The following is a 27,268-nucleotide window of genomic DNA, read 5'->3' as shown; positions in this document are numbered from 1 at the left end:
CTTCAAGAATCTAACTAAATACTGAAATTCCTCATTTAAGCTCAAAATAAATAAAATTTCCATCAGAAATTAATTCATATTGATGTTTTTTAGAGTTTAAGTCATCTAATAATTACCAATTCTTGAAAATTATTTTAAAATATCTTCAAATGCACTCATTTTCATGTAGAAAGAATTTAAAGTCACCCTTTTGAGCATGAATATGACTTTAATTCCATGGGCTTAAGAGAGAAATACCTGGAAAAGGAATTGAAATACCTGTTCACAGCACATTGCAATAAGCCTGACTTGCACACACTAATTTGCCTGATATTTGTCAGCCATTCGTGAGGTAGAAAAGTGTACCAATTCCTACAAGTGAATTGTTTCAGACCTGCGATCAGTTCTTGAAAGAGTATGAAATCACGACCCCACATGGTAAAGGGTAGAGGTATGAGAGGTCCAACCTTCGCTTGCTGTTCAAAGAACTGTTTGAGCCGAGAGCTTCAGAAATAAGAATGGTTGAATTCAGGCTCTTTTCATACCTCCAACCATTCTAATTTTCCTGAGACAATTAAGAATGGTACATCTTGATTCCATCACATCACAAATTGTGTTTATTAAGTACATTGTTACAATATACCATTTGGGTGAAGCACAGGCGGGTGAGTAGGTAATAGAAATATCACACTTGAAGCCATAGCATCTTTAGCTGTTACAATCATATGCATTTCCAAAATGCACAAAATTACAAGCATGCACAAAGGCTTCTCTTAAATTCAAGATTACCTCATGAAGGCAGTGTATGGTTCCCATCAGTTTAACTCATAGAATTATGAGAGAAACTGGGAATGTTTAACAATCACAATTTTAGTAAGAAAATTGATTTTGTGCACAATTAGGCCTTCATGGATTTTAAAGTCATTCCACTAGACCTTGCATAACTCTCACAACAATATAAAGCAATCACTTTGTAGCATTCTATAAAATGACCCCATAAAACAGACAAACACAACTAAAATGCATTATGAAACAGAGACCTGAAGTTAAGGTCAGTAGGACCTTAAAGGCAATATGCTGTTTCCTATAAAATGTGCAAGACATATCACAATGCAGCTATCCTTTCTCTGTTTAAACCACAGAAAGTAAAATAAATGCCCAAGAATAGCAGTGATTGTGAAATTGGTGATACCTTGCAATATGCAATGCAGCAGAATGCTTGATAGAAATTGTCATTGCACAGTAGATGAAGCCTAGAACGTTGAATCTTCACATACTGATCTCCAATTATGCATTAGCCTTAAGCTTGCAAATCTGCTCCTCCAATTCTTTGATGATGCGATCTTTACCAGCCAAGAGTCCTTTAAGATTCCGAATTTCTTCATTTTGTTTATTGTAGAGCATCCGCCACTGTAAATAAATGATCAAAATGCTGCTGAGAACTATTTCAAAGTATTTTGATTAATTAAAAACATAAATTACAGAAAGAGTTCTAACAAAAAAAGCTGCCTCAAACTCAATATTAAATTTTAATTGAATGAACTGCTGATGAATTGATGAATACCACACTAAAATAAATTTTGTAAAACAAGAATTAGACTTTCACGGTCTTTCTATTATATGCAAAGTTAAGGGTAAAGATGATGACAAACTTAGCATGTTAAAAAAACAATAACAAAATAAATTGCAAATTGTATCCCTCAAACTACATGATTAATGATTTATACAAAAATCTACACATACTTCAATTAGGTCATTTGGTAGATCCACCATGTCCAAAGCTCGATCCAAGGTTTGTACAGCTCTCCTTTTGACACGTACATTGGAATCCAAGTCATTGGATGAGACATCATCAGCATCATTGCCCTAGAAGAATACAAACCAGAAATATTGAGCATCGGTTCACTGCTTTCAATGCGATCAAATTAGTGATGGCATAAACGACTCTTTTTGTGGAGCTGCCTCACCGCTCACAGCACACTCCAGAGAGCTGCTCACACAGTGCGACTCAGCAAAGTGCTTCTGGGTTGAGGGGAGGGGGGAAGAGGGGAGTGGAAGAAAGGGGAAGAGGGGAAGGTGGTGAGGGGGGGATTTCTGAACGAACATTTAAAATGCAACATTTCCTTGATCACAATTTGAAAAATTGTATTCAAATCAACCACGTATTGCATTGTCACAATTATTAACAGGTAATATAACTAAGGAACCATGTCTGCGGATACGTTATATCTTTCATGGAAGACTGAAAATGTATTCCGTCTCCTGTGCTAAGAGATGACAGCAATTTAAAGAATTCCGTGGTAACAAAATATTCTCTCCAAAACTACATGATCATGTTAACAATTCATAATTAATTTCATCGATTAATCTTAGTTGTTTGTGTTTGAACAAATTTTCATTATTGTCTCATATCATTTTCATAAATTTGCTGTTGCCGAAAACTTTTACATGAGCATCTTCCACCATTTTTCTTTCACAATGCATGAAACATGCAGGAGAGAGAATTACGATAAGGGTCATGCGAGATTCTTTTGAGTAATACCCAGAAAATGATTCAGGAGAATCTTTCAAGCAACGTGAAAAGGTGAGCAGTGGGCTACCCACGAAAAGTGCCATGTGCTCCCTTTGACCCACCAAACATGCGATGGGCCTCACACGGAAAATGTTTGTGGAAGGAGTCGTGTGCGCATGGAGTCCAACTTCCACCACTCACGACTCCAACACGCACAGTGTGCGCTGAAGGAGTCGTGAGCACCGGGTGTCTTGACTTTGCCTCGCACAATTCCAGCGCAAATGTGCGCTAAGGGAGTCGTGTGCGCATGGAGCCAACTTCTGCCCTCATGACTTCAACACTCACAGTGTGTGCGGAGGGAGTCGTGTGCTGTCTGTGGAGGGGAGGGAGTCACGGCTCACCAAATAAGACTCTCTCGCCTCACAGCTCTATCTGCTGAGTCGCACATTTGAACTGACTCACTCGTGCAGGGCCCATGACTAGTTCAAATAAATATATGCAAGCAGAGAAGTCAGGATACTAATAGGTTTCAATGCTTATCAAAATAGAACAACAACAAACAAATAATACCATTTTCCTACTATTACTAGTAAGTTCATATCAAGATTAGAGGCTCAACCATGGTCCTTATATACTGGTTGCTAATCTCCCGACATATTCTGGCTCGGGAGTGTTGCCAGAGATTCCGCTTCCACCCCTCAAACCCCTCACACGCCTCCCCTCAAACACAACTATGGGCACAGTGCGCTGTCACTAGGGGAAATATGGAACTAACTGCATTGTCGGCGACGGTATATGCTTTCGATAGCGCAGTTAGTTCCATATTTCCCCTAGTGACAGCGCACTGTGCCCATAGTTGTGTTTGAGGGGAGGCGAGTGAGGGGTGGAAGCGGAATCTCAGGCAACAAACTCCGAGCCGGAGATTAGTAACCAGTATATAAGGGCCATGGGCTCAACCATCATATCCCCTTCCTATTGTTATGATGTAAAATCACATCCACACCATATCCATTTTCTTTTCTTTTCATACCACTACCACTGTTTCGATGGCCCAAATTTGTCATGACTGCAAGTTATGGCAATGCATCAAACTATCAATGCACACGGGGAGATGGTGCATTTCCACAGCATGGATTGCCATTAGTTTTCTGGGGTATGAATAGTGAAGCACCCAGGTTTCATCTCCACTGATGATGAACGAGGAAAGTACCACCCTTCAATCCTATGGAACCCCAAAATTCACACGTAGCAGCACCTTGTTGTGACATGTACTCAGGCATCAGATCCCTTGAAACCCATCAGGCACAAACTTTTTGAAAATCAAGTTTTTCAGAGACAATAGACAAAGACATAGACATGATTGCGAGACCTCTGAGAGACACTTATGGAGTTGATCCACAATAAAGTGACTATCAATGCGAAGAGCATTGACAACTTTTGCCACAAGTTCACTCCTAACAAGCTAGGGTCTTCCCCTCCCACTATCATCCTCAAGTGAATGTTTTCCTGCCTAAAACTCATGAACCCATTTCCTCACCATTAGCTCACTCATTGGACTCTCTTCACACACACAAACAATTTGTAGATGAATTTGCCAATTCAAAACCATGATGAAATTGAATCACTCCATGCACAAAAATTCGAGACTGAGCATTACTGTTACAACCAATAGGCCAAAAAGGAACTAATTTTCGGTGTAACCCATGTATTGACAATAACTTGTCAACATCCTTTCACTCTTCTAAAAATAAATTAGAACTTGTTCAACTATGCAAAAAAGGGGAAATCATGCTTCTTACTTATATCCCCCATTTTCATCATGCTAATCAGCTTTTTGTTCTTACACAATCCAAATGCCATTATTGCCAAAATTATGTTAAAAATGGTGAGATTAAATCAAGACACATAATATACTAGATACTATAGAAAGAATACCCAAATAAGGGGATTGAGTCACCTAAATATAATTGAAAGATATAATTAAATTGAACAACCCTGCCACTGCTCAAAATGCACACATAGAAAAATAAAAAAACAATACCTTATCGGCTAAGCCTCCCCACATTTGCTGAATTTGATAAAATTTTGTATTTTGGTTGCAGCTGGTTTTTTGGCTTTTGTCAGTAGGTGCCATCACTTGCCTCATCTGAAATATTAAGGTGGTGAATTAATTTGATTGTAAAGTCACATTTATGCGTCACAGCAATAATAACTCAGCAACAAAATGTGCAGCACAGGAATATCGTCAAATGGAATCTCCAGAATTAAACTGCTTTAGCCATGGAAAATCTGCAGTGCTGACCATAATTCTCACGGTGAAACACAGATTTTCCTTGTTAAAGAATTATTCATTATAATAATACATTAATATCCTAGTTTAACTGTGCTTGAGAGCAATTTTGATCAGAAGTTTTCGTAAATACCGCCAGGGCCAAATTTAAGCTAGAATTTGCTGATCATCTCATCTAATGACAAGATCTATGACAACAAAATTACATAAAAGAATGAAGGTATGCACAAGCAACTCTCCGAAATTGAGTTAATAGAATTGTCAACAATATATGGACTGTATTTCTAGAGTTTATTTTTAAGAGCATACTCAAAGCATGAATATTCCCTTAGTTGGCATCATCAGCAGTTCTATTACAACAAATGAGCTGCTAAAGCACCAGAGACATTTACATACATAAATAAATACTTGACGCCACTATTTAGAGCAATAAAATTCGTGAAGAAAACGAATAGTCAGTTATAGGATGCACATATCTACATACACATGGATCACAAGTAGAAAGAATATTAAATACGAAAGACTGCCTGGCCAGCAAGTAGGCTTTTCTGACATATCCATTACACTGGCCTACACCCAGGCTGTGTGCCTGGCAATTTCATCAACCCTCAGGAGAAGAATTGAGAGCTTGCCAAAGCCACACACCAGGATGTCAGGTGCCACAATGAAGCATTGGCTAAAATTTGCCTAAATGTAAGTATGCAATAAATATCTTCAACCACCAAGAAAATATCAATTTTTTTGTCAATGATAACAACAGCTTCCCCAACCAATGAAGGTAAGTGCTGTTCTCCAAGAAACACACATCCGTGGTTGCATGATGATTGGTAGTTGGCATGCACAAAATGCAGTGTAATGCCTGGTCTTGGAAACTAATGCTGAACCTGTTCACCCCTAAGGCCTCAGCACAATGAATACAATTGTTTATAAGTCTTTTTCAACAAACAACAAATGCAACAACTTAAAATGGCTTTTCTACCAGTTTTAAACAAAATAAAACAAAACACAAACAAAAGAAATGAAAAAGAGAAAGTAAAGACAATTATGGAAATTAAAAGGCTAAATTCGATGCTTATAGATAATATAGCAAGCAATAATAGCCATAGTGAGACCTAATTACTTGGATCTTCCACTCTACATACAGAAACTCATTTCTTTGAATACTTTCAGTATACTTTTTCCTGTCTCTGTTGAAACTTGTCTCCCAAAAGAAGTTTCATCTGTGTCGGGTATGACAACAGCCATAGGCTAGCAAACTTTGGCAGTTTCTATTGAAATATTTCAAATTGCTAAATTAAAATAATTACCTCAACTGGTCGATAATCTGGAACAGTTTCCGTAGATAGAAAAGCAAATTTTGCTTTACTGAGGTTCCTCTGCTGACTTTGGGATTCTGAAGGCTTCATAGCTACTGGCTTGTGCGTTTTTACCAGAACACCTGAAAAATCAAATAAATAAAACAAAATGTAATGATTATGCAGAAGTGACATAAGCTCTGTTAGCTCTCAATCCCAAGGGCAGTGTCAATAATAGAAGCACTCATAGGAAGTAATAACCCTTGGGAAGTAAAAACCCTTTCGGAATAAAAACGAATTAAAGAGTTGGAGCTATGTTAAAATATAAAATTATTACTAATTAATAAAATTATCACTAATGTGTAGGTATGCACAATCATGAGATTAGTTTCATGCCTCTCTCCATTCAATACATACTTCAATCAGCTTATCTTTTCAATTTGATATTTCTTCTCTTCATGCTTCATTAATTTTTCTACAATGTATTCAACATAAAGATATTTTTTTAAATAAATATAGCAAAGTGTATCTCTATAAACTACATAGTAATAGGATTTTTAAACTGATTAGGCAGTTGAGGCTTTTAGTAATCTCACCAGTCCAACATTGAGTGAAGCAAAACAGTCTAACCCCTCTCAACAGACAACTCCACATAGCAAACTTGTCCAACTGGCATACAATTTTTGGGCACTCACAGAGGAGCAATGAGACTTGGTGAATGAACACCTCATGTTGAGTAAGGTCCTGCTGCTCCATCTCAGTTAAGCTCTCATTGAGTTGGATGCATCAAGTAACTCATAAGAAATTCTAAATCTAATATAAATATGTAGTGTTTTTCTAATTAATGGGATGCTAAATCCACTTGGAATCAAATTCTTCATCTTGGTCTCAGTAATCCACTTCCGACAATTCCAACATGATGGCAAGATTTTAAAGGCAAAACATAATACTTCGCTGATAACACTACAGTAGACTCTCGTTGTTACGAACAACGTTATTATGAAGTTCTCACTTTTTAAGAAGCTAATCGTTGGTCCCGACAAAAAGGCTAATCCAATCTATAGTAAAAGAAACATTATTATGAACTTTTCGTTACCACAATATTACAAACCTCAGTCTCAGTGGTTATGAAATGAACTTTATCATGAGGTTCCACAGAAAAGCAACAGCATTTAGGTGGGTATACACCATGCTGCATCATAATCATTGTGCTACATTTAAGTTCACGTCATGCACTGTGCCCAAGAGCATCAATTATGGTTCTTTCTTCAGTAGGGAATACATACTTCAGTATCCACGCAACATCATATAAAAGCTTAATTTCTGTAGAATCATGTTGATCTACTCATTACAAATCGTAAATAGACCATAAAGTAAGTCCCTTTCTTATGAAAATTCGATTTACAACTACAAGAGATATGACTATTCTAAAAATTCAAGTGTGCTCCAAAATTCAAATTTGGCACCTTTGGAATTGGCCGATGCGACGCAGTGTGGAGTGGAGGAACTTAGGGCAAAGTCTGAACAATGTACCAATTAACTTGTTGTGAAGTCAGGAACTGTTCAGCATTTTGCCCATTCTTCCTTCCCACAGACAGCAAATTTTTTTCAGCTTCAGCCGCGTCGCAAATGCAGCAAGATCAGTACGTTACAATCGTGATGAAATACTTGAGAATGTATGTATCGTTTTTTTCATTTCATTTTACTTAATAACATGCTAAATAAGGTAAATTGAAAATATTAACCTTCAAAAAAATTTGCATATGGTAAAAAATAAATGTTTCTTTTTTGCAACTTTGGCCGAATTTGGTCAGGGATGGCGACTTACAAAAAATATTGGGGGTGCCCAAACTGGGGATCTTGCCCCAGGATATTTAATAAGTAGTGAGTTTTAAGTTTTTTAAGCATTTTAGGAGAGTCATATGATCAACATTAGAACCCTGATAACTCAAGTCTCGATATCTGGACACTCCGGGGAAAATCGACAAGCCTGACACATTTTTTCCTCACACTCATAACAAATTATTGAGGGGGCTCAGGCCTCATGGAGTTGGTGCCACTGAATTCGGTATTCTATAGGAAGCTATGCAACTTGCATTACCATGTATTGCCGACTTGTAGGAATGTGCCATTTTTACCACCATATATAATCCTACGGCTTTTTATGCCACACATTTGACAGATATCATCATACTTGATATTTAAAATTCTTAGATATTATGTGTCCAGTGAGATGTCATATAATTTAACGTAAATCCATCATAATAAACATATAACTAACAGTTTGAAAGAAATAAGTTAAAGCTAAAATATTCTCAGAAGAGCATGTTTTTCTAGTTTTTGATTGACATTTTTATCATTACAGATTGAGTTAAAAAAGGTAGACCTAAAGCATCATTGTGAGTATGAAAATATACCATCCAATTATTTTAACACTTCCCTCACGATAACTAAGTGGCACATAATTTTTAATCATCCAATGAAGTATCAGGTAAATGATTTTACCTTCAGACAGAAATTATGAATTGGGATAAATTATGTACAAATGTAGCTGCATTTACAGAATATTTAAAGATAATTCAGTGTGGAATTCAATTTTTTATTTTCCAATTTTTTTCACAAACACTACCTAAGGAGTATGTATGTATTACTAATTTGGATGAAGAGAATCACTCGTAAAGGTCAAATTTTATATTCATATTATTACATACATAGCCAGTTGACACCGATGGATGAGGAAGCGGAATTAATGACAAAATTATATTGACAAACCATCAAGCAATACCTGATATAAAGGAAAATAATGTCAGAAATTTAATTCCTGCGAAGTTTCCGCGGTGATGTTAATGATGAGTGCAGTTATCCAGGTTCTTGCAACAGACAAACACAGTAGGAGAACCCGGATAGCAGCACTCATCATGGCAGTAATGTGTCATATTTGGACTCTTTCTTTTTTATACCTTGTGCACATTACTAATACTGAAAGCATACAATGGTAAACCAGTAATTACAGAAATTTATTGGCTGTCACCAAGACCACAGTAGGTAACTCATGTTATCAGCTTGCTTCAAAAATTGGGGACCAAGAAAGAAGATCATGTGAAAAGAGGGGAACTGGCAAGAAGGGGAGGGGCGATGAAATCAAAGAAGAGAAAAGAAACCACTTCCCATAGCTCTCACTTGAAACTTTTGCTTGATGCCCTTGAGCTTTTCTCCTGCAAAAGAACTCCAAGCTCTGTCCCTTCCAACTCCCCATTCCTCTCTCAATTTTTAATTTTTAATACTTCCATGCTTAACAGGCTTCAAAAATGTCATTTTGTTTGGTCTCATTTTATTTTGAATTTTGTGCATAATCCAATCCAATGAAGATACTTTATCATTTGCCGAAAGTCATTGTTAAAATAGTTCACATCAGAGGTGGAAAAAAATCAATCTAAAAGCATACCCGTCTTGAGAGATATTAGTATTGGTCCTTTGTTTTTTCCAGCAACCCAATCTTTTGCTGTCAATGACGGTGTAGGGGCCGCAGTGTCAGGAAAGAGATCATCTTGGAATTGATCACTCTGAAATATGACATTTAAATTTCAAAATTTTATTCATAAAAATACAATAGCATCTTACTTCAGATAAAATCACTCTAAAGTGTCCCAATCCAATTGTTGATGTTTCATAAATGAGAAAACTATCAAAAATGCAAAGCAAGACAGAGCTAAAGGGAGACCAATTGCTCATACTGTTTATGACATGTGTGTGTTACATTAAGAATAATGTGTGGTGCCACGGGTCACCCCAGCAAAAAGAGCACCTGGAGAAATCAACAGTCAATGATGCTAAAATAAACTCTATGATTAATATTATTATTTTCCTTAAAGGTCCAAAATAAAAAGCATTACTAGGCTCATTTTTCACACCAAGTAGGTTAACCTATTCTCCCACACCAAAGGTTTTGTGGTGGGGTAGAGTCACAGCAGCATCCGGCTTTTGAGATGCTATCAGTATTCAAAAAATGCACAACTATAGAGCACTATAGAGCGTTCCACATTTAGTTGACAGTATGGGCTCTTATGGAGAATCGTTTCCCATGTTAATCTCCATAAGGCCAGGAGCGCGGTGTTGTCAATAACAGCACGAAAATTAATGTTGCGTTATGCACTGATTAAAAATTGCATTCTAATGTAGAAAGAGATGCTGCATTCATTGGTGCCAATAGTTTTTCGATAAAAATTATAACAAAAGCTATAAAAAACATTTCCTTAAATTTCCGTCAGGAACGTGTATTTTTTTACTTTAGCTTCTTCTCGCAATATCTGCCTGACCGTTGTCTGTATGAAATTGAATCTTCTGCACAAAATTCTTCACACTATTTTCTCTTTGAAGGTCTTCACCAATTGTACAAATTATGAGTAAAAATGTTGTTATGCCGACGTAACACCCTTTAGGACAAGAAAATTTTGATTTTTGCAAGGTAAAAAGTAGTCGCTTACTAACTTACGTTTCTTACGTCGTAGGTCCCTATATGCTGCGTATCAAATGTGGAGAAAACTAGAAAGTTATTTTTGGTGAAAAAATCATTAACTTACATCAATTCTGAAGCGAGTTAAAAGGTTTTGATCTTAAGAAAAAATATTACGGCGCCGCTGGGCCGGGCTTCTTGCTTTTTCTTGCGCGCAGAGGGAAAATTCTCGGGCGGAAAAGGAGTGTTTTGTCAATGCATTCTATGAAATGTATTTATCTATTCGTTTGATATCCTAAACAGAGAATACTCATACATTGTAACAGCAGTGTTTTTATCTGAATACATTGATACACGAAAGTAAACAAGTGGCTTGGAAATAAGACGCTTTCGCTTTGTGTGTTTCGGTCCCACCGCATAAGCCAAGAAAGAAAATATCTCATAATCTGTGCAAAACACTACGCCTTCCAGTGCATGCCTTTTACAAAAGGGGGCTTGGGTTTTTTCTCATCCAGTCTACGCCTTTTACAAAAGGGGGCTTGGGTTTTTTTCTGAGTTCTTTTCATAGGGTACCAGAAAACCTGCACCAAAATCGACCGTAGCCGAAGGGGCCGGGGGAAGAATTTACCAAGGCGTTCAGTTTGTCATTGCATTTTTTTTGGAGTGAACAAGTGTTCTGTAGTCTGCTGAATTTGAGAATTGTGAAGTGTGTTTTACACTTATCTCTGCTGTAACATGCCCAACCAATATATATGATACAAAGAAGAGGAGAAAAGGTGAGAAGCTCATAAGCCACGAAAGACAGTTGGTGCTCAAAGTCTTCTCGTATTTAAGGAAATCTCTCAGCATTAGTGAGGCCTGCCGAGAAGCTTCGAAGGCTACTGGGTGCTAGGAGACCACTATTTACAGAGTGAGAAAGGAAAGTTCCCGTGGTCCATTGGTGACTCCTTCAAAAACTAAAGAAATTAGACAGCCTTACAAAAATTCGAGAGCAGTGATTTTCGACGATTTTGTGAGATCGGGAATAAGAAGGAAGGTACATGAATCTTTCGTGAAAAATATTCCTCCGACTTTAAAATCCATCTTAAAATCGGTAAATATGGATAGTATTCTCCCAGATTACAAAAGGACAGCACTATATCGTCTTCTTTTGGACATAGGCTTCGTGTACGAACGCAGGCGGCATCCTTATCGAAAGGGATGATATTATTCGTTGGTGGCACAATTAATTATTTAAGGCAGCTAAAAAAATATCGTCGCGAACACAGGACGAGTATATTCACAGGCGAAAGTTGGATTAATGTTGGACAAATAGTGAACATTAGTATGCGAAACAAACAATTAGAAAACCCGCGTCAAGCTTTCCTTGCTGGACTAAATACTGGCAGAGGGCCTCGATACTGGGCTTGGCCCCTACTTCCCGAGGAGGACGGTTTGCTATTATACACGCAGGAACGGTAAATGGGTTCATAAAAGAAGCATTGCATGTGTTTCTGTACAAAAAGCACTCAATGGATGAGCATGAAGAAGTGGGTGGCGAGTGTTACGAGAGATGGTTTGAGCACTCACTTCTTGCAAACTTACCCGAAGGATCAAATATAGTGGTAGGTAATGCCTCTTATTACTCAAGGAAATTGGAATCCTTGCCTACTACAAGGTGGAGGAAAGAGAACATTGAAGCTTTGAAGATGTCAGCTTGAAAAGAGATCTTTAATAAATCAAGTACGGGAAAATTTTGAAAAATTAATGATTGATGATGTCTTATACAACATCGCCTTTCATGTAATATTAGCCAGAGCCCAAAAATATTGCATAATATGGAAGGAATAGAAATGTTGTCTCATTCAGGAGTGGCGATAATTTTTATTATCCTTCAATTTATTGTTATTTTTTACATAACAGATTATTCATTATTCAGCTTGTGCATTGAATAAGTACATAAAATAACAAAAGACTTTTCCTTTTATATTGCAGCAAAGGTATTGTAATTTACGCTAAAAAATACCTTAATTTACGCCGTCTTTCGTGCGATCCCTAACTCCTTTTTGAACTAAACCATTTTGGCGCTCTATTATGTGTTGTTGCATACGCTGTTAGGATGCCTGCCGGCGGAGCGGAAGCTTGGCAACACTGTTATCCATAAGGCCCGTACTGTCAACTAAATGTGGAACGCTCTATAACTATCAAATGATACTACAAAAAATTACTAAAAAATATACCAACTCTCATTGAACTATTTCACACAATCCACTTGCTAAAGACAAGACATACCATTGACGGAAAACATCACCAATTTCCAACAAACATTAAGAACTATATTGGTCTCCTTGACCAACACAGTCTACTAACCTTTCGTGGCACTATCATGGAGATTGGTTCACAAACTTCTTTAGTGGCATGTAGCTTGTAAAAGCGAAAAATTTCACAGCGGCTGACATCACATCCACGCTTAGGCATAGCTCCAAGGCCACGCTACAAAGGGATTGAGAAAAAATATACATCTTAACACAAAATGAAAAGGTATCACTTCTACCCTGCATAAATTGTTTCTTAGGCGCAAGTGAATAGCAAACTACTCAGCATTGAAGTAGTATAAGAAACTAAGCTGGGACAAAAGAAACTTCATGTTTTCACATGAATTCAACATCAGGATGTGAAATAAAGTTAGTACAAAACTTTGTGCATTTCACTTCATGCTCATACAATAAAAGCATATTATCGTGAGTACAGCATACAATGAGGATCCCACTTTCGGCAATAAAATAACCCCACCTTTTTCATATTCCTAGTCATGAGAGTTACCTCCGTTCATTCTCACTGGCAGAACCAGCAGTACTAGAACAAAAAATCATTTACAATGCAACTGTAAGAAAAACTTCTAAGTAGAATAAATTCTGACCTGAGGAGATCCCGAGGGAAACTGATTGAGGTAGTGAATCCATGGAGCCCGCTCAACAACTTCATAATACCGAATATTACCATCACCCTAAAATGAAAAAGATATACATAAAACCATTAGAGTTTTCATTAAAAACTTAGCTACAATCAATTTGATTTAAGTTTATAGTAAATAAAAATATATGAATGCTTTCCAATAGTAAGGGCAGAGAGAAAATTTTCCTTGCAATAAAAATAATCTTCTAAGATATGCACAAAAAATGGCCACAATCAACAAGCAACAACAAAAACAATATCAACAATGATGGCATTTGAACATGTTTCTTGATTAAAACTCATAAAAAAAATCTCTTATCCCATCAAGACCTAAAAATAACACTACAATTGCAAGATCAAGTCTACGAAATTACAAAATTAAAATTTAGTTTTCTACAAATGGATCACTCTTCTTTACCTCCACTCACCTCGCTCACACATTCCCACGATTAGGATGCCACCAAGTGTAGATGAAAAGGAGGTAACTATGATTCATTCTACTGTTAACAAAAGAATGTCTAATTCCATTTAAAGAGCCATACCCACTGATCAAATCAAAAATAAAATTTATTGAGCTACTCAAATATAGTGTTTTCTATCAGCATATACATATATTAACCTAACAATAAATTAATATTTCTTCACTGCGTGGCGATTGATAGTGTATCCCCCCTTAACTTCACTTAGAAATTTCGGGGGGGGGGGGGGTTTACACTAAACTAATACACTAAAAAAAACACTAAAAAATTCCACAACTGTGTAATGAAAAGAACAGCAAAACTAAATACTTGATATTTCAAATCCATCAATTCTATTTTTTATCATTAACCCCAAACTATGCTTTTAACACCATATATTTACATGATCTCACCTTTCCAGCCAAGAAGATAATTTTTGTATCGTGATCATAATACGGAAAAAGTACACCAGATGAGGAATCAATAGTCTCCATGGAGAGTGGATTATCCAAATGATCCTGGTCCCAAACTGCATATTGACGATCTGAGTGCCGGGAAAAGCCAACTGTAAACAACCGACCAGTATCTCCCAAAAAGGCTACCTTGCTAGCTTTGGTACCAAGATGACAGACACCTTCCTGAAAAAAAACAGAAAATCAAGATATATTACTACAGAAACCATGGCACATAATAATTTTCTAAGGGGTCTAGATCAAAGAATATTGATTCGGAAGAGGTGATCAACAGCTCATGTCATATGAGCCAATGCAGGGGAAGGGAATGAAACTCAGAATTGATAATATTCTACGTTTTATAACTGGATCAGACCAAGGTGTAATAGTCCATCTGGATGAAACCCTACACAAAGAGTCAATCCTTCACTGCACAAATGTTCAACAATCCCCCACCGAATCAACTCAGCTCATCTAGGAGCCCAACAATACATATGCGCTCCGCTGGCAGTAGCCGAAGCACAAACGCTCATCTCTGAAGCTGGGAGAATTAGAGGAGTGTTCACGCTTCGGCTACTACCAGCTGAGCGGATTCGTATAGTTGGGCTACTAGATGAGCGGATTTGATTCGGGGGGTGATTGTCGAACGTTTTTGCAGAGGACGTATATAGAATGTAAGCTCCAGACCCAAAGTAGAGTGAAAAATAAACTTAAAAACACAAAAATGGTCACTAATTAGGACTGACAGTGCTACATATTACCACTGACCCAACATATTTTTTGAGAAAGGCATTTAAGTTTCATAAAAATGGATTAAAATAAATTTCTTGTCAAAAAAGTAAAATATCAACCCTAACTGCAAAAGTATCAGATAAACCGAAAAAAAAGATAATGAACTCCAGACAAAATTGAGAAATTTACTCACAGAAAGAATAATTCCACGTCGAGGATCAATAATTCTTAGCTTTTTATCCTTGCAAGTAGTAGCCAAGAGGCTTCCATCCAGGTTGAATGACATGCAGTATATGACATCAGGATGCCCTTCCACAATTGATACAGCTTCTTCACGTCCAACATCCCAAACAATGACCTAAAATGTTTTTAAAAAAAATCAGACACAGTATTCAAAGTAAATTAAGTACAAACATTTATCAGTATGAGAAAGAATTTCAAAAGTGGTATGCCTGTACGGACACTGTAATTTAAAGGCATTCCAATCAAATCCGGCAGGAAAAGGCAACCATCGTGCATTGAAATTTGGTGGCCAAAGGTTAACATAGGGTTATTTTTCACGATTGTTTTCCATAGAGTAATATTAATTAATAGAGTAATTAAATTATCCCGAAGGGTACAAGAGCTCATATAGATTAACAAAGTGTGTAACTCACAATTGGTATTGGATTCATGCCCCAAATCAATTTAAACAATACACCTTCAAAACTGACCTTCCAAAATCACAAATGATTCTAGGGAAAATTGCATATTGTCAGCAAAAAACATTCCTTACACCAAGTTTAAAATGCAATTCTTCATCTCCTCCCTCTAGAGCAGCACAATTAAAATTAAAAGAAAAACTATCACTCAAACTGATGAATTGTGGATATTCAATGGGGATCATAGGAAATGTTTACCTCTTCTAAGATCATAAGAAACTAATGGTCCTCACCTGCACTTATCATGTCATTCTCCATTTCCAATCATTTTCAATTTTTAAACGGAGAAAGCCATCAATGAAATCAATGACAGGGTATCAGGAGTGAATTTTATGAGGAAGCATTAGTATTCTGCCACTATTCATTCTGCATTTTACAGGACAAGAATCTATTAGTATTAATTACTACAGGGATAATTCAACTGTACTTCCGACTAATCAGAATTATATAAGAAATGAAAAAAATTTAAAAGGATCATGGGTAGCACAATACTCAATGTTTTCATAAGCACAACTTTTTTAACTTAATGCATGCATTTGGTATCATCGCAGGGTAGAGAGTCCAATACAATAAGCCTTCCCATACCATTCTCAAACTGGGAGTGAAGGGGTCACTAGAAAGATCTTCATCCAAACATAAAATATATCCATCTCCAAATATTCTACGTCTTCCATATTGCCCCTCACTGTGGTCATGTAGTTTTAACCATGAATGTTCACAAGCAAAGTTAAAAACAAGTATCACTTACCAAGTGGTCAAAACCTGCACTTAGAAGAATATTTTCAGCAGTAGGATGCCATTCAAGATGTCCCACCCTTCTTCGATGACCACGTAAATCAGCCAACCATTCATTTAAATGCGAAGTTAGCCCTCCCTCAGGAATGTACCACAATTTAACCTTGAAACGCAAAAAGCACCATTTGATTATCGATCATATCACTTAATATTACTGTTCATGACCCAACATCGTAAATTCAATGAAATTTTTCTGTCTTAAAATATTTAAGTGTTTACCGTGCAGTCATCAGAACATGAAGCAATTATGTTGTCATTAAATGGGTTCCATTTGATATCCAGAACAGGTCCTCTATGCCCAGTGACACGGCCAGCATTAAACTCCAATCTCCCAGTCTATAAATAACAAGACATTAAGATCATTCAATCATTTTTTGTCAGAATTTACAACTGACAATCAAATACAAAATACTGGACTAAATAAGGGAATAAAAATTTTTATTCAACAGGATGTAATGGATGCCACTGTCTCAAAGGGTCATAGTGGGATTTTTAGCTAATAAAAGAAGTTCTATTGTTATTTCAATGCCCATAAACCTAGAGGGTGACATTATCACCAAATAAATTGAGAATTTTATCACAAAATTTCTAACGTGGACAAACAAGACAAACCAAATGATGAAGACAAAGGATTTAAATCATGAAATTTGATTTATGTACTTCAAACAAAAAACTTTTTTCTGGTACAAATGCCAAATATCGTCAAAATAATATTTCTCACTTCCCCGCAAACAGCACAGAATGACCTTTACAGCGTGGGTTGCAACATTAACAATAGAACATCACAAGCATCCATGCCCTGGATGGGGCACCTGCCACCTACCCAGGTGGGATTCGAACCCCCGACCTACGGATTGGCAGGCGAAGACCTTACCCCACCACCACCGAGGCCGGCTTTGAGCACTTAAAATTAAAGATCAAAAGTGGCACATGATGAAAGGGATAGTCTCTACAGGAAGCACATTGCAGTTAATATGTACTGAGGCAACAGCCATTTCCGCAGTACAAGATGCCCAAGTAAAATTAAGAGCAAGGATTTTTAATAATAAAACGTTATTGTACTTTTCCACACGATTTAATTAATATGACCGGTTTCGTCGCAGAGGCGACATCATCAGGCACAGAATCCGTTATAATAACAGTTATTTTGTTCTTGTTTTTAAAAAAAACAATATAACTGTTATTATAACGGATTCTGTGCCTGATGATGTCGCCTCTGCGACGAAACCGGTCATATTAATTAAATCGTGTGGAAAAGTACAATAACGTTTTATTATTAAGAATGGATTTTCACAAAGTAAAGCCAGAAACAATCAAGCAAGGATTTTTGTCTTCTTGCCATTATGAACGTGAATGACATCAGCGATTGATCAACATGAGCATAAGCAATCATTACAAGCACTACCCTACCTCAAGGTTTTGGGACACACCCTTCAGTTAAATAAAAAAAGGCACTTCAGAGTAAAGTTCACAGATATTGGGAAGATAAATATTATCAAACTCTGATATCAAGATAAGGACACATAAGTGGTAATGAAAAATCTAATCAAACCATCTACCTATAAATTTTAAATTAAACTAATAAAGCCCTAAATTTTTAACCATAACATTTGAATTATTCATATTTACCTTGTAAATAGGAAGGACCAAAAAAGCTCCTCCACCAGCCACCTCAGTTACAATTGCGACAAATTTTGGGTTGACTGCGCAGAAATGGGAATCGTGAGCATTTTTAGTGATCTTGATGTTTTCATAGCATTTATCCTTTTTTGCCGGGCTGCCAAACACATGACGAAACTTAGAGCTTCTCACACCCCTAAAGGTTAGCTAGATCAAAACATTAAAACACAATTTAACAACACATTTACAAGAGATATTAACTGAACAACTAACTCTAAATCCTTGGCAGAATCCTATTTACTTTTAATACCTCCTCATTGGTCATTTTTCATCCCAAATAAATATCTATTCTGCACCCCTCACTTAGTTCTCAGAACTGAAAAACAAAACAAAAACATAAAAAAATGAATAAATAGAAAAAAATTAAAATGGATGTAATAAGCTTACAAAAAAATATAATTCGCCATACAAAAGTACATTAACTGAATTAAATGAAAACAAGGAAGAGTTACAGATGTTATTCAACATTTAATACTGAACTTTCATTTTAAAAATCATATCAAATATGAAATAAAATTGATACAAAAAAAAACAGACTTATTGTGAGTCACACAATATGTGAAATACTAAGAAAATTGCTTCACACATTGATATAATATTCCATTATGAAAGCATAAAAAGTCAAACAAGAAAAGATAATAAAAAAAGACAATTGAGAACCACATAGCATTTGTTAGCCTCTAATCTCCCAACTTATTTAATGAGAATTACTGAAGATATCACATTTGATTTCTAATGATTATTTGGGATAAATATATCACAGAATAGATTATCACAAAGGACAGTATTAAGATATGAAGAAAAACTTATGAGCAATATAGGAGAATTATAACTCAATCATGCATTATAGATTGTGAGACAACCAGAACCAACAGAAGATTTAAATTCTAAATTTCTTTTTTCTGACCAAAATTCTGATTAAAAATACCAAATAATGGGTGTTTTTTCATCTGCCAATCACTAGCTGGATGCTAATGGTTGCATTTGATGGTGAATAGCAAAGCAAGAATCATATATTATTACATTCACATACATCAAACTATCAACAGTATTGGTATAGACAAAAATGGCAAAAAGGACATTTATGCACTCATAATTTTTTATGGGGTCATTAACATAAGACATTTTTGGAACCAAATAGTTATTAGCATATTAAAACAAAAATATTTAACCCAAACAATAACTAAAAACACAAAAATGTTTTTAGCATTGATCGTTTCACCAGTGGGGGAGCCACAACTATCTCTTTATTAATTGTGCTTTGAGAAAATTTACCACTTCAATCACTTGTTATTCCATTCCCATAAACAAACAATACTGTTCGTGAGCTCTGTTTTGGAACAAGTATAAACATGTTATAAATAATGGCATTTATAATAACATCTTTAATTTTAAATTAGCACTAGATATGTAAATTCCAGTAATTAAAGTAAATAAGAGATTTAATTTTTTAGCCCAAAGAAAATTCACAACTCAAAATCTAAAAAAAACATATAAAATTAAAAAGTAAGCCCTCAGGAACCCCTTCACATAATGGCAACCAGATGATAGCCACGCCACATTTAACTTTTTTAAATAGTTAGATAAATGTAAGTTAGGACCAATGGTTAATAAATAATTGAACTCATACTTTATTTTTTACATAACAATGACATAAAGAGCAAATTAGGATTCTATATTAATATTATTATTATTCTATATTAATTAAATCTTTCTCATTATAATGCATTTCCAAAATATCTCAATGAATAAAAAGGCTAACATTGATGATGATATGTACTTTAAATGATACATCAAAATAACTGACTAGATCAAAATAATGTCCATTTGAGATGTTTTTCAAAAATGCAGATGATGAGAACTAATACATAATAGATTTCGACATACTATGTACACTTGAACAACTATGATAGCAAATGATATTTTTATCACCAAGGATTGTTTTCATACACATCACACAAAATCTTAAGTTATCTCCAATAAATACTTTCTACAGCATGTATCTGTACTGAATAAGGTATTGTATTAATTCCTTTCTGGGTCTTATTTGAGTGTATCTCGCGGCTGAACTTAAGACAGAGTGCATCCACCAAGTTACAGAAGGTGGGTCGACCTCTAGATATAGAGGTTAGCTGTGAAATAAGTAAGTTCACTCATCAAATAAGGAGTCATGGACAAAAAAAGAGATGGCATTCTGCATCCTTATTGGTCCACCCTTGGGTAAGGTAGGCCATTTAAATTATACCAAAACTTGTGCATATGCCATGACTTGGCGACTACAGGCCCCCAAGTAATACCTCTCATCACCCCGAGTATCAACAGTGACCATAACTTAGTTATTATTAAATGCCAACTAAAATATAAAAAAAATTAAGAAAGCAGTGAAAATCACTTGTCAGGTTGAAATATTGAAGGAGCCTAGACATCAAATGGCGTATCAAGAAGCTGTGGTGGACAAATTAGCACAGGATGTGACCAAGTGGAAGAGAGTTGGAAAAATATTTGAAGTGGACTCCAGGTAGCAGCTGAACAAGTTCTTGGAAATACCTCAAACCAGATGTACAAAAGCATAAGTGAAATGCATTGAACCAATGAAATACTAAAGGACTTTGAGGGGAACATTATAATCCCAATTCCCAAGAGAAAAAGAGCCGAGATCTGTGAAAATTTTAGGGTCCTAAGCCTGAAAACACATGCATCCAAGATATGCACAAGGATCATCAATAGAAGGATAGAATGAAGAGCAAAAGAGTACTTAGATGGAAACTTCAGATTCATAACAAGAAAAGGCACCACAGAAGCAATAATAGCCCTAAGGCTGCTCACAGAGAAGTGAATGGAAAACAAAAAGCTACATTTGTTACGCTTGTGAACTTAATAAGGTGTTTGACAACGTGGATTGGACCTCTATGCTATGAATCCTGAAGGAAATTGAAATTCTTTAAAATGACAGGAAAATCATCCACAGTTTATACAAAAACCACGTAGTGGTGACAAAATCAGAACTTAGAAGAATCGAAAAGGAAGACCGTGATTAAAACATGTATATGGAACAGGTAAAGAAGGATGTGAAAGAGAAGAAATACATAAGCATGAAAAGATTAGCTAACAGGAGAATTGAGTGGAGAGGTGCATCAAACCAATCTCTGGATTGTTGACCAGTGATGATGATGATCTGAGTATTAAGTCATTGATAAAATCTTCTTGGGTTTGGCACCAGGTAAGGCTGTTTAAGGCTAATGTTTCGATGAGAAACTCCCTCATCATCATCAGGGCTAAGACTGACTGCCGAGTTTGGCCCACACCTCATCAAAGCGTTAGCCTTAAACAGCCTTATTCGGTGCCAAACCCCAAGAACACTTTATCAATAGTATTTGCCGGGAAAGTTTATGATCTTTTATATAGTAATTATTATGCCTATTGCCATAACCACTCACCACCACAGATCATTCACTACAAGCAACTATGTACATACATATTAACAAGATTCACATTGAGGATTAAGATACAACGGAACAAGTTTAAGAGCAATCGTATTTCAAAGCCACTCTACTGATGTAAGAATGCCAATTCTCAATACAATAAAAAGAACTTCTAGCACTTATTCTGGGCATCAAAATAATTAATTTCAAGCAATACGACCAAGAGTACTAAGTAGCAGTAGCAGTTGCAATGAAGCATAGATATTTTAAACACCTAATGATCCCACACTCATTTCAGCTAGGTATCTATCAATTTACTACATTATTACATACACCAAAACTCTAAAAACAAAACCTTGAGCATCTTGTATATAAACAGAAGATAATAGTTCGGGTTAGTGATCATTATTCTTCAAAATCATTATAGGCAGTATCAATACCTTGAAAGTGTAATTTTCACTATAGGATGCTCACAATCAGGAAGGAAATTAAGTCTTCAATTTTGTCAAAGCACGTTTCATGGTATTTTACTATCAGGAAACCGTATGGCATTTGTAAAACCCTGTAATGCATCCAAAAATAGGTCTAATCAAAAGATAAGCCCAGATGCGTGCAACCTATAGAGAGAAGTTTGTGTGCATCATATACATACAACAAATATATAAATTATGATGTAATTTGCTCCAAATGAATAATTTTATTTATTTATGAATAATTTGAACTTTTTTCCAAAACAAGAAAAAAGTGAAACATAAAAACAGTGAACCAAGAAAATTATCTGAAAAATTTGCTCATAAAGAAAGATTTTAAAAACAATGCTCATCTGTGAAACAATGTTTGACAAATAACCATGCACTAATGTGGGGAGCCATCAATCAATAAATAATTCAAGCATTTCAAGATAGAGCATTTGAGTGAAAATATTACCACTACAGAATTAAAGCAAACCCAAAACTCCAAAATAATCTGTCATTAGTCAAAAACTCATGCAATCATTTAGAAAGTAAGATTCTACACATTCCCGGCGAACAACATGTAAAAACTCTTCTTGGGACACTGCGCGGGTAAGGTTATATGAGAGTGCCGATGTTTTGGGTACCGACTCGCTACCCATTCTCAGGCTTTAGTAGCCGTGAGAATGGGTAGCGAGTCGGTACCCGAAACGTCGGCGCTCTCATACAATCTTACCCGCGCGGTATCCCAAGATGAGATTTACATTTAGAAAGTGTTTTCTGATCTGATCTATGTTAGTTTTAAATCTCCAAATTTCTACAATGTGTATGAAATAAAAATATGCTTTACCATTTGTAAAAAAATACATGTGAATTTCAAGCAGAAGATATAAAGAAGTACATGAAGAAGTAAGGCACAAATATAAGTTCAATTGAAAGTGCCCAGGCCAAACATGAAAAGGTAAAGCACATATTTTCATTAACTCATAAAGCAAAAACTCAAAAGAAGAAAAGTCATTTGACTTGATGTGTACTCTAGCTTTGATAAGGTTACCCTGAGTGCTTTGGGTAATTGTAATTAATACAGAGTATAATTTGCTGGTCTAATAATGTTTACTAATTTTTATAACATTAACAAGCAAGTGTAATATAGCATGCTGATTCCAATAAAACTAATAGTAGCCTAGAACCAAATAAAAAAATAATGAATCAACCACCACCATTCCAGAACTGCTTTCACCTAATTATTCAAGTAGGTAAAAAAAACCTTATCACAACTCCTGCACACAATTCTTATAAACCTATTCTTATGAGCCTTTACTTGAATTTCTGAGGCTTATGGGTCCATTCACTGAAAGGGCACTTCCTATTTTTATACATGAATCCTTACCTCTCTTCTCAGATGCTGAAAATTTCTCCTAAATATTGAATTATGAATTCTGGCAAACAAATCCTGAATCTCTTTCTTTTCTGATGCAACCTTGATGGTCTTGCTTTAATTTTATACATTGCCTGCTCTCTTAAATCACCTAAAAATGACTTCACCTCTGCAAATGGTTCACCCATGTTAACCCCTTCCAAAGATAGTTCCAATATATTCCTATTATTTACGCAGACCAAAAGCATGTAACAGCATAAAAAGTCAAGAACATAGAATACAAAGTCAATCCTTGAAATAAATGATTTATCTCTCTGTATTCACGATTAAGTGGCTGCCACCATTATTCAGTTCACAAGTAATGAGAATAGAAGAGTGAATTTGATGAGAAAGCTGCATGTAAGTTGAAGAGTTAGAAATTTAGTTGAAATGAAAAACTCACCAAAGAAAAATTCTTTGGTGAGTTTATTGCTGCAGCCTATCTGAAATCAACGCAAATTGTACTGAACACACAAGTACTCATTGATGCCCACTTTCTTTTAGCTAATATGAGACTGAAGTGACTCAAATGCCCATTTTCAATTATCCACAATGAAGATAAAGACATATGATCTATGCATTGCCAGATAAATAATATTTCTTTGATCTTTGTGAGAGGTATAACAGATTTATTTTTCATAATAATAAAGGATAAATTCACTTGCAACACTAATTATGCCAAAATTCCACACAGCCAAGAATTCTAATCATACCCTTTCTCCTGCCAATTTCAATTCCGCCCATAGCTTCCCCTACTGCCACATTTTAGTTTCCAATCACCAATGCATCTTTCTTACCAAGAGATTCCCTAGCTGCTCATACATCCCCATCCACTCCCTCTCCCTGCTTATGATTGCTGGTTGGCATAAACTTAAACCATAAAATGGGATTTTTAAAAACTTCTGTTTCAATCACCAGACTCCTACAGCATCTCTGCCCTATGCCTATACATCTCTAAACCACATCAATATTAAATCCTTTGGATCCTATCTTTGTTGGGTGACCCGATCGAAAGCAATTTGCAAAATTTGCACGTCTAGTTAAAGGGCTAACAGAAACACACACACAGCATTTGACAGCGGCAGGGATACAAACACAAGGAAATTATTTAAATAATTATAAAGTAAGAAAGGAACTCTAGGAGTATCACAATTGAGAGGATAAACCTTCCACTTCCAATGGAGAGGAATAAGGGTTCAAGTAGAGAGTAAGCTCCTCACCTCACAATGAGACGAACGGAACCATGACAGTTTTGTAGATACACACAGGGACACTCCATACATTGACAACAGTAAGTGTTTACATCGTAATTGAGCATGGATTGATTCTAATTAAAGTTAAAAAAAAATGAAAATCATGTTTCATTTACATAGGTTTTCAGCTTGACCTGTTATCGAGTGATTGACAGCAAACATCCCTCATGGTGACCCAAACTTCAAAAAAACGTCGCGACACATTGACTATCGTTTACGACTAATGTCACACATTTGGTTCATGCCAGCATCGCTAAACATATATTCAACAGTGAGTCAAATATTTTACTAAAGCATGCATCGTGCAACATTATAACGCCACATCATTTTCTCATATAAATTCACTGGTGGATAAGTAAGAAACAAATCACCTTGCTCCAACTGTAGTTTTGAAGAAATTGATTTCCAGGCAGTCGACAAAAAAGCTTGACTTCCCAGAGATATACAACGTTTTCTGTAGTTATAATCATTGTAAGATAAAAATTTGGAAACTCTATCAACTATTCACAAATAATACTTATTAAATCATGGGCAACGTTAAATTACTATATTAGCAATATAAATACTACTTTAAAGTAGGAAAGGCAATAATGCATTGTCTGATAATTGAAATTTTATCAATAATATAACACCATTACATAGCATTATCACAGTATATCAGATTACTTTTTGTCCTAATTCGTGGTCACAAACAACCTAAACAGCCCATTGCCTGCGGGGAATTATTGAGCTACGCCGGTTACCTCACGTTCGATGGCCATAAATCTGGGCGTTAATCACACCTAACTTCAGTAACAGACGTATCTACACCACATATCACGATTTCAACTCCGAAGCTACCCGTAATCGCATGATAAGATAAAAGAATCCGTGATTGACAGGATTCGAATCACTTTCACACAATCAACCCACCACCCTCGAAATCATCGCTATCATCCAATTAGGTACCTAGAAGAAGTATGCATCGCATTTAAATATTAATCCAAGAATTACACAACGACCATAACAATAAACTTAGTGAGCACACCTTCCATCACCCGGCTCTTGCCATAACCAAAATATATTATTTAAGCATTAAACCACTAAAATGTCACTCATGCGTGAAGAATCGCCCCAGCTGAAAAGTATAGAGATCTCCTTAAGACTAAAAGCGCTAATTATCGACTAATCATTTCTTAGCGTGAAAGACATTATGACCACTTGTTACAATATTTACCCGTTCCAACGGCTTGTTGCAGGCACGCACATCGACCATGTTCGCTAAGGCTCCTTTTTCAATCATAAGAGCTGATTATTTTCCAAACTTGTAATAATACTTGTCAGGAATCTCGGAGATGACCGAAAATTCAAAAGGGACGATCAAATACCCCAACTGCGTGCCTTCGTTTGGGCATAAGATTATCCCACGAAGACGCACATACGGCACATTCAGAGCAAAGTTGTCTCCCGATCAGGCGCACCAACCAACCTAATGCTGTTGCCAACTTGTTGCCAAGTAGAAAAAAAACCGCGGAGTTTTCAATGCCTGAATCACCTTACATACCCGACCAACTTATGTTATGGGTATGATACTTTTTAGAATCCCCAAAACATGATAAAAATGGTTCAGATAAGAGATCGGAAGCATTTTGTCCTCCATTTAGGGGGAAAATTCGTTTAAAAAGTCCTTAATATTGTGAAAAACGTTCTCTCAAAAGCCGGAAATTTACTTTCGCAAATTTTCGCAAAATTCAAGCCAAATTTGTAAATAAAACTTCCGCAGCAGTCTCGGTAATTTTTCCATTTCAGCCTTTTCCTCTTTCTCGTGCGTCTTATTTATGTATAATGAGAGTCGATTTGAATTGATTGCAATGTGCAAATGGTGCAACTTGAGTATTTATCCGCGCCGAAAAAGGCCCAAACATGATTTCAGAGATAAAGAGATCCCGTGAACCATATCGCACAGCCAAAATATTCTACCTTAAAAGAAAGCTGTGAAGAATTTTTTGTTTTCCTGCGAGTTATTACGTGGGCGAGAGTGAAACTTCCGAGTCGTCCCGAAAGCCGAATACCGCGCAAAGAAAAGTGTCGGTGCAGTCCAAAGATAACACTAAAATATTTTTTTAACTCTATATCTTCTGGTGGAAAAAACACTTCTTAATAATAACATGCAAAATAACAGTTACCACCTCCAGTAAGGTAGCTGGAGGGTTTTTCTAACTTTTTCCTTGTGAGGAATGCTCGCGATGCATGTTGATAGTTACTTGAATTACCCTTGTTGAATTACGTCGAGTTGCACTTTTCTAACCAATATTAAGGCATGCAGCGAGAAATTTTTCGGGGGTGCTTGGTGGTATGGGGGTTGCCCACAACGCTATATATATTACGCTATATTTTATTAAATGGCTATAGTATTCGGCCGGAAATCGAGATATCCAAGATCCCGAATGACGCCTATGCCGGC

At 36.1% G+C, this 27,268-nt stretch overlaps 1 protein-coding gene across 10 annotated transcripts; it reads right to left on the bottom strand.

The window, feature by feature from the left end:
- Window positions 1-573: 573 nt before the first annotated feature.
- Window positions 574-26,267, bottom strand: LOC124158647 (coronin-1A-like). 10 transcript variants are annotated; one of them, XM_046533879.1, is made up of 15 exons: window positions 26,042-26,266; window positions 22,144-22,265; window positions 18,523-18,597; window positions 18,231-18,428; window positions 16,821-16,937; window positions 16,555-16,704; window positions 15,299-15,463; window positions 14,335-14,559; window positions 13,429-13,515; window positions 12,879-13,001; window positions 9,522-9,639; window positions 6,089-6,219; window positions 4,533-4,637; window positions 1,723-1,845; window positions 574-1,389 (listed from the first exon to the last, which is right to left on the bottom strand). In XM_046533879.1, the coding sequence occupies exons 3-15, from the start codon at window positions 18,544-18,546 to the stop codon at window positions 1,267-1,269; spliced, it is 1,689 nt and encodes a 562-aa protein (XP_046389835.1). In that variant the 5' UTR covers window positions 18,547-18,597; window positions 22,144-22,265; window positions 26,042-26,266; the 3' UTR covers window positions 574-1,266. The 10 variants fall into 10 exon arrangements, with proteins under 10 accessions (XP_046389835.1, XP_046389827.1, XP_046389869.1 ...); XM_046533871.1 differs by lacking the exon at window positions 26,042-26,266 and adding an exon at window positions 25,197-25,279; XM_046533913.1 differs by lacking the exon at window positions 26,042-26,266 and adding an exon at window positions 25,197-25,279 and having other exon boundaries at window positions 18,532-18,597.
- Window positions 26,268-27,268: the final 1,001 nt, after the last annotated feature.

This window comes from Ischnura elegans, chromosome 1 (genome assembly GCF_921293095.1).
Source record: "Ischnura elegans chromosome 1, ioIscEleg1.1, whole genome shotgun sequence".
Lineage (NCBI taxonomy): Eukaryota > Metazoa > Arthropoda > Insecta > Odonata > Coenagrionidae > Ischnura > Ischnura elegans.
The sequence above is the reverse complement of the archived record's forward strand: the minus strand, read 5'-3'. Positions and strand labels throughout refer to the sequence as shown.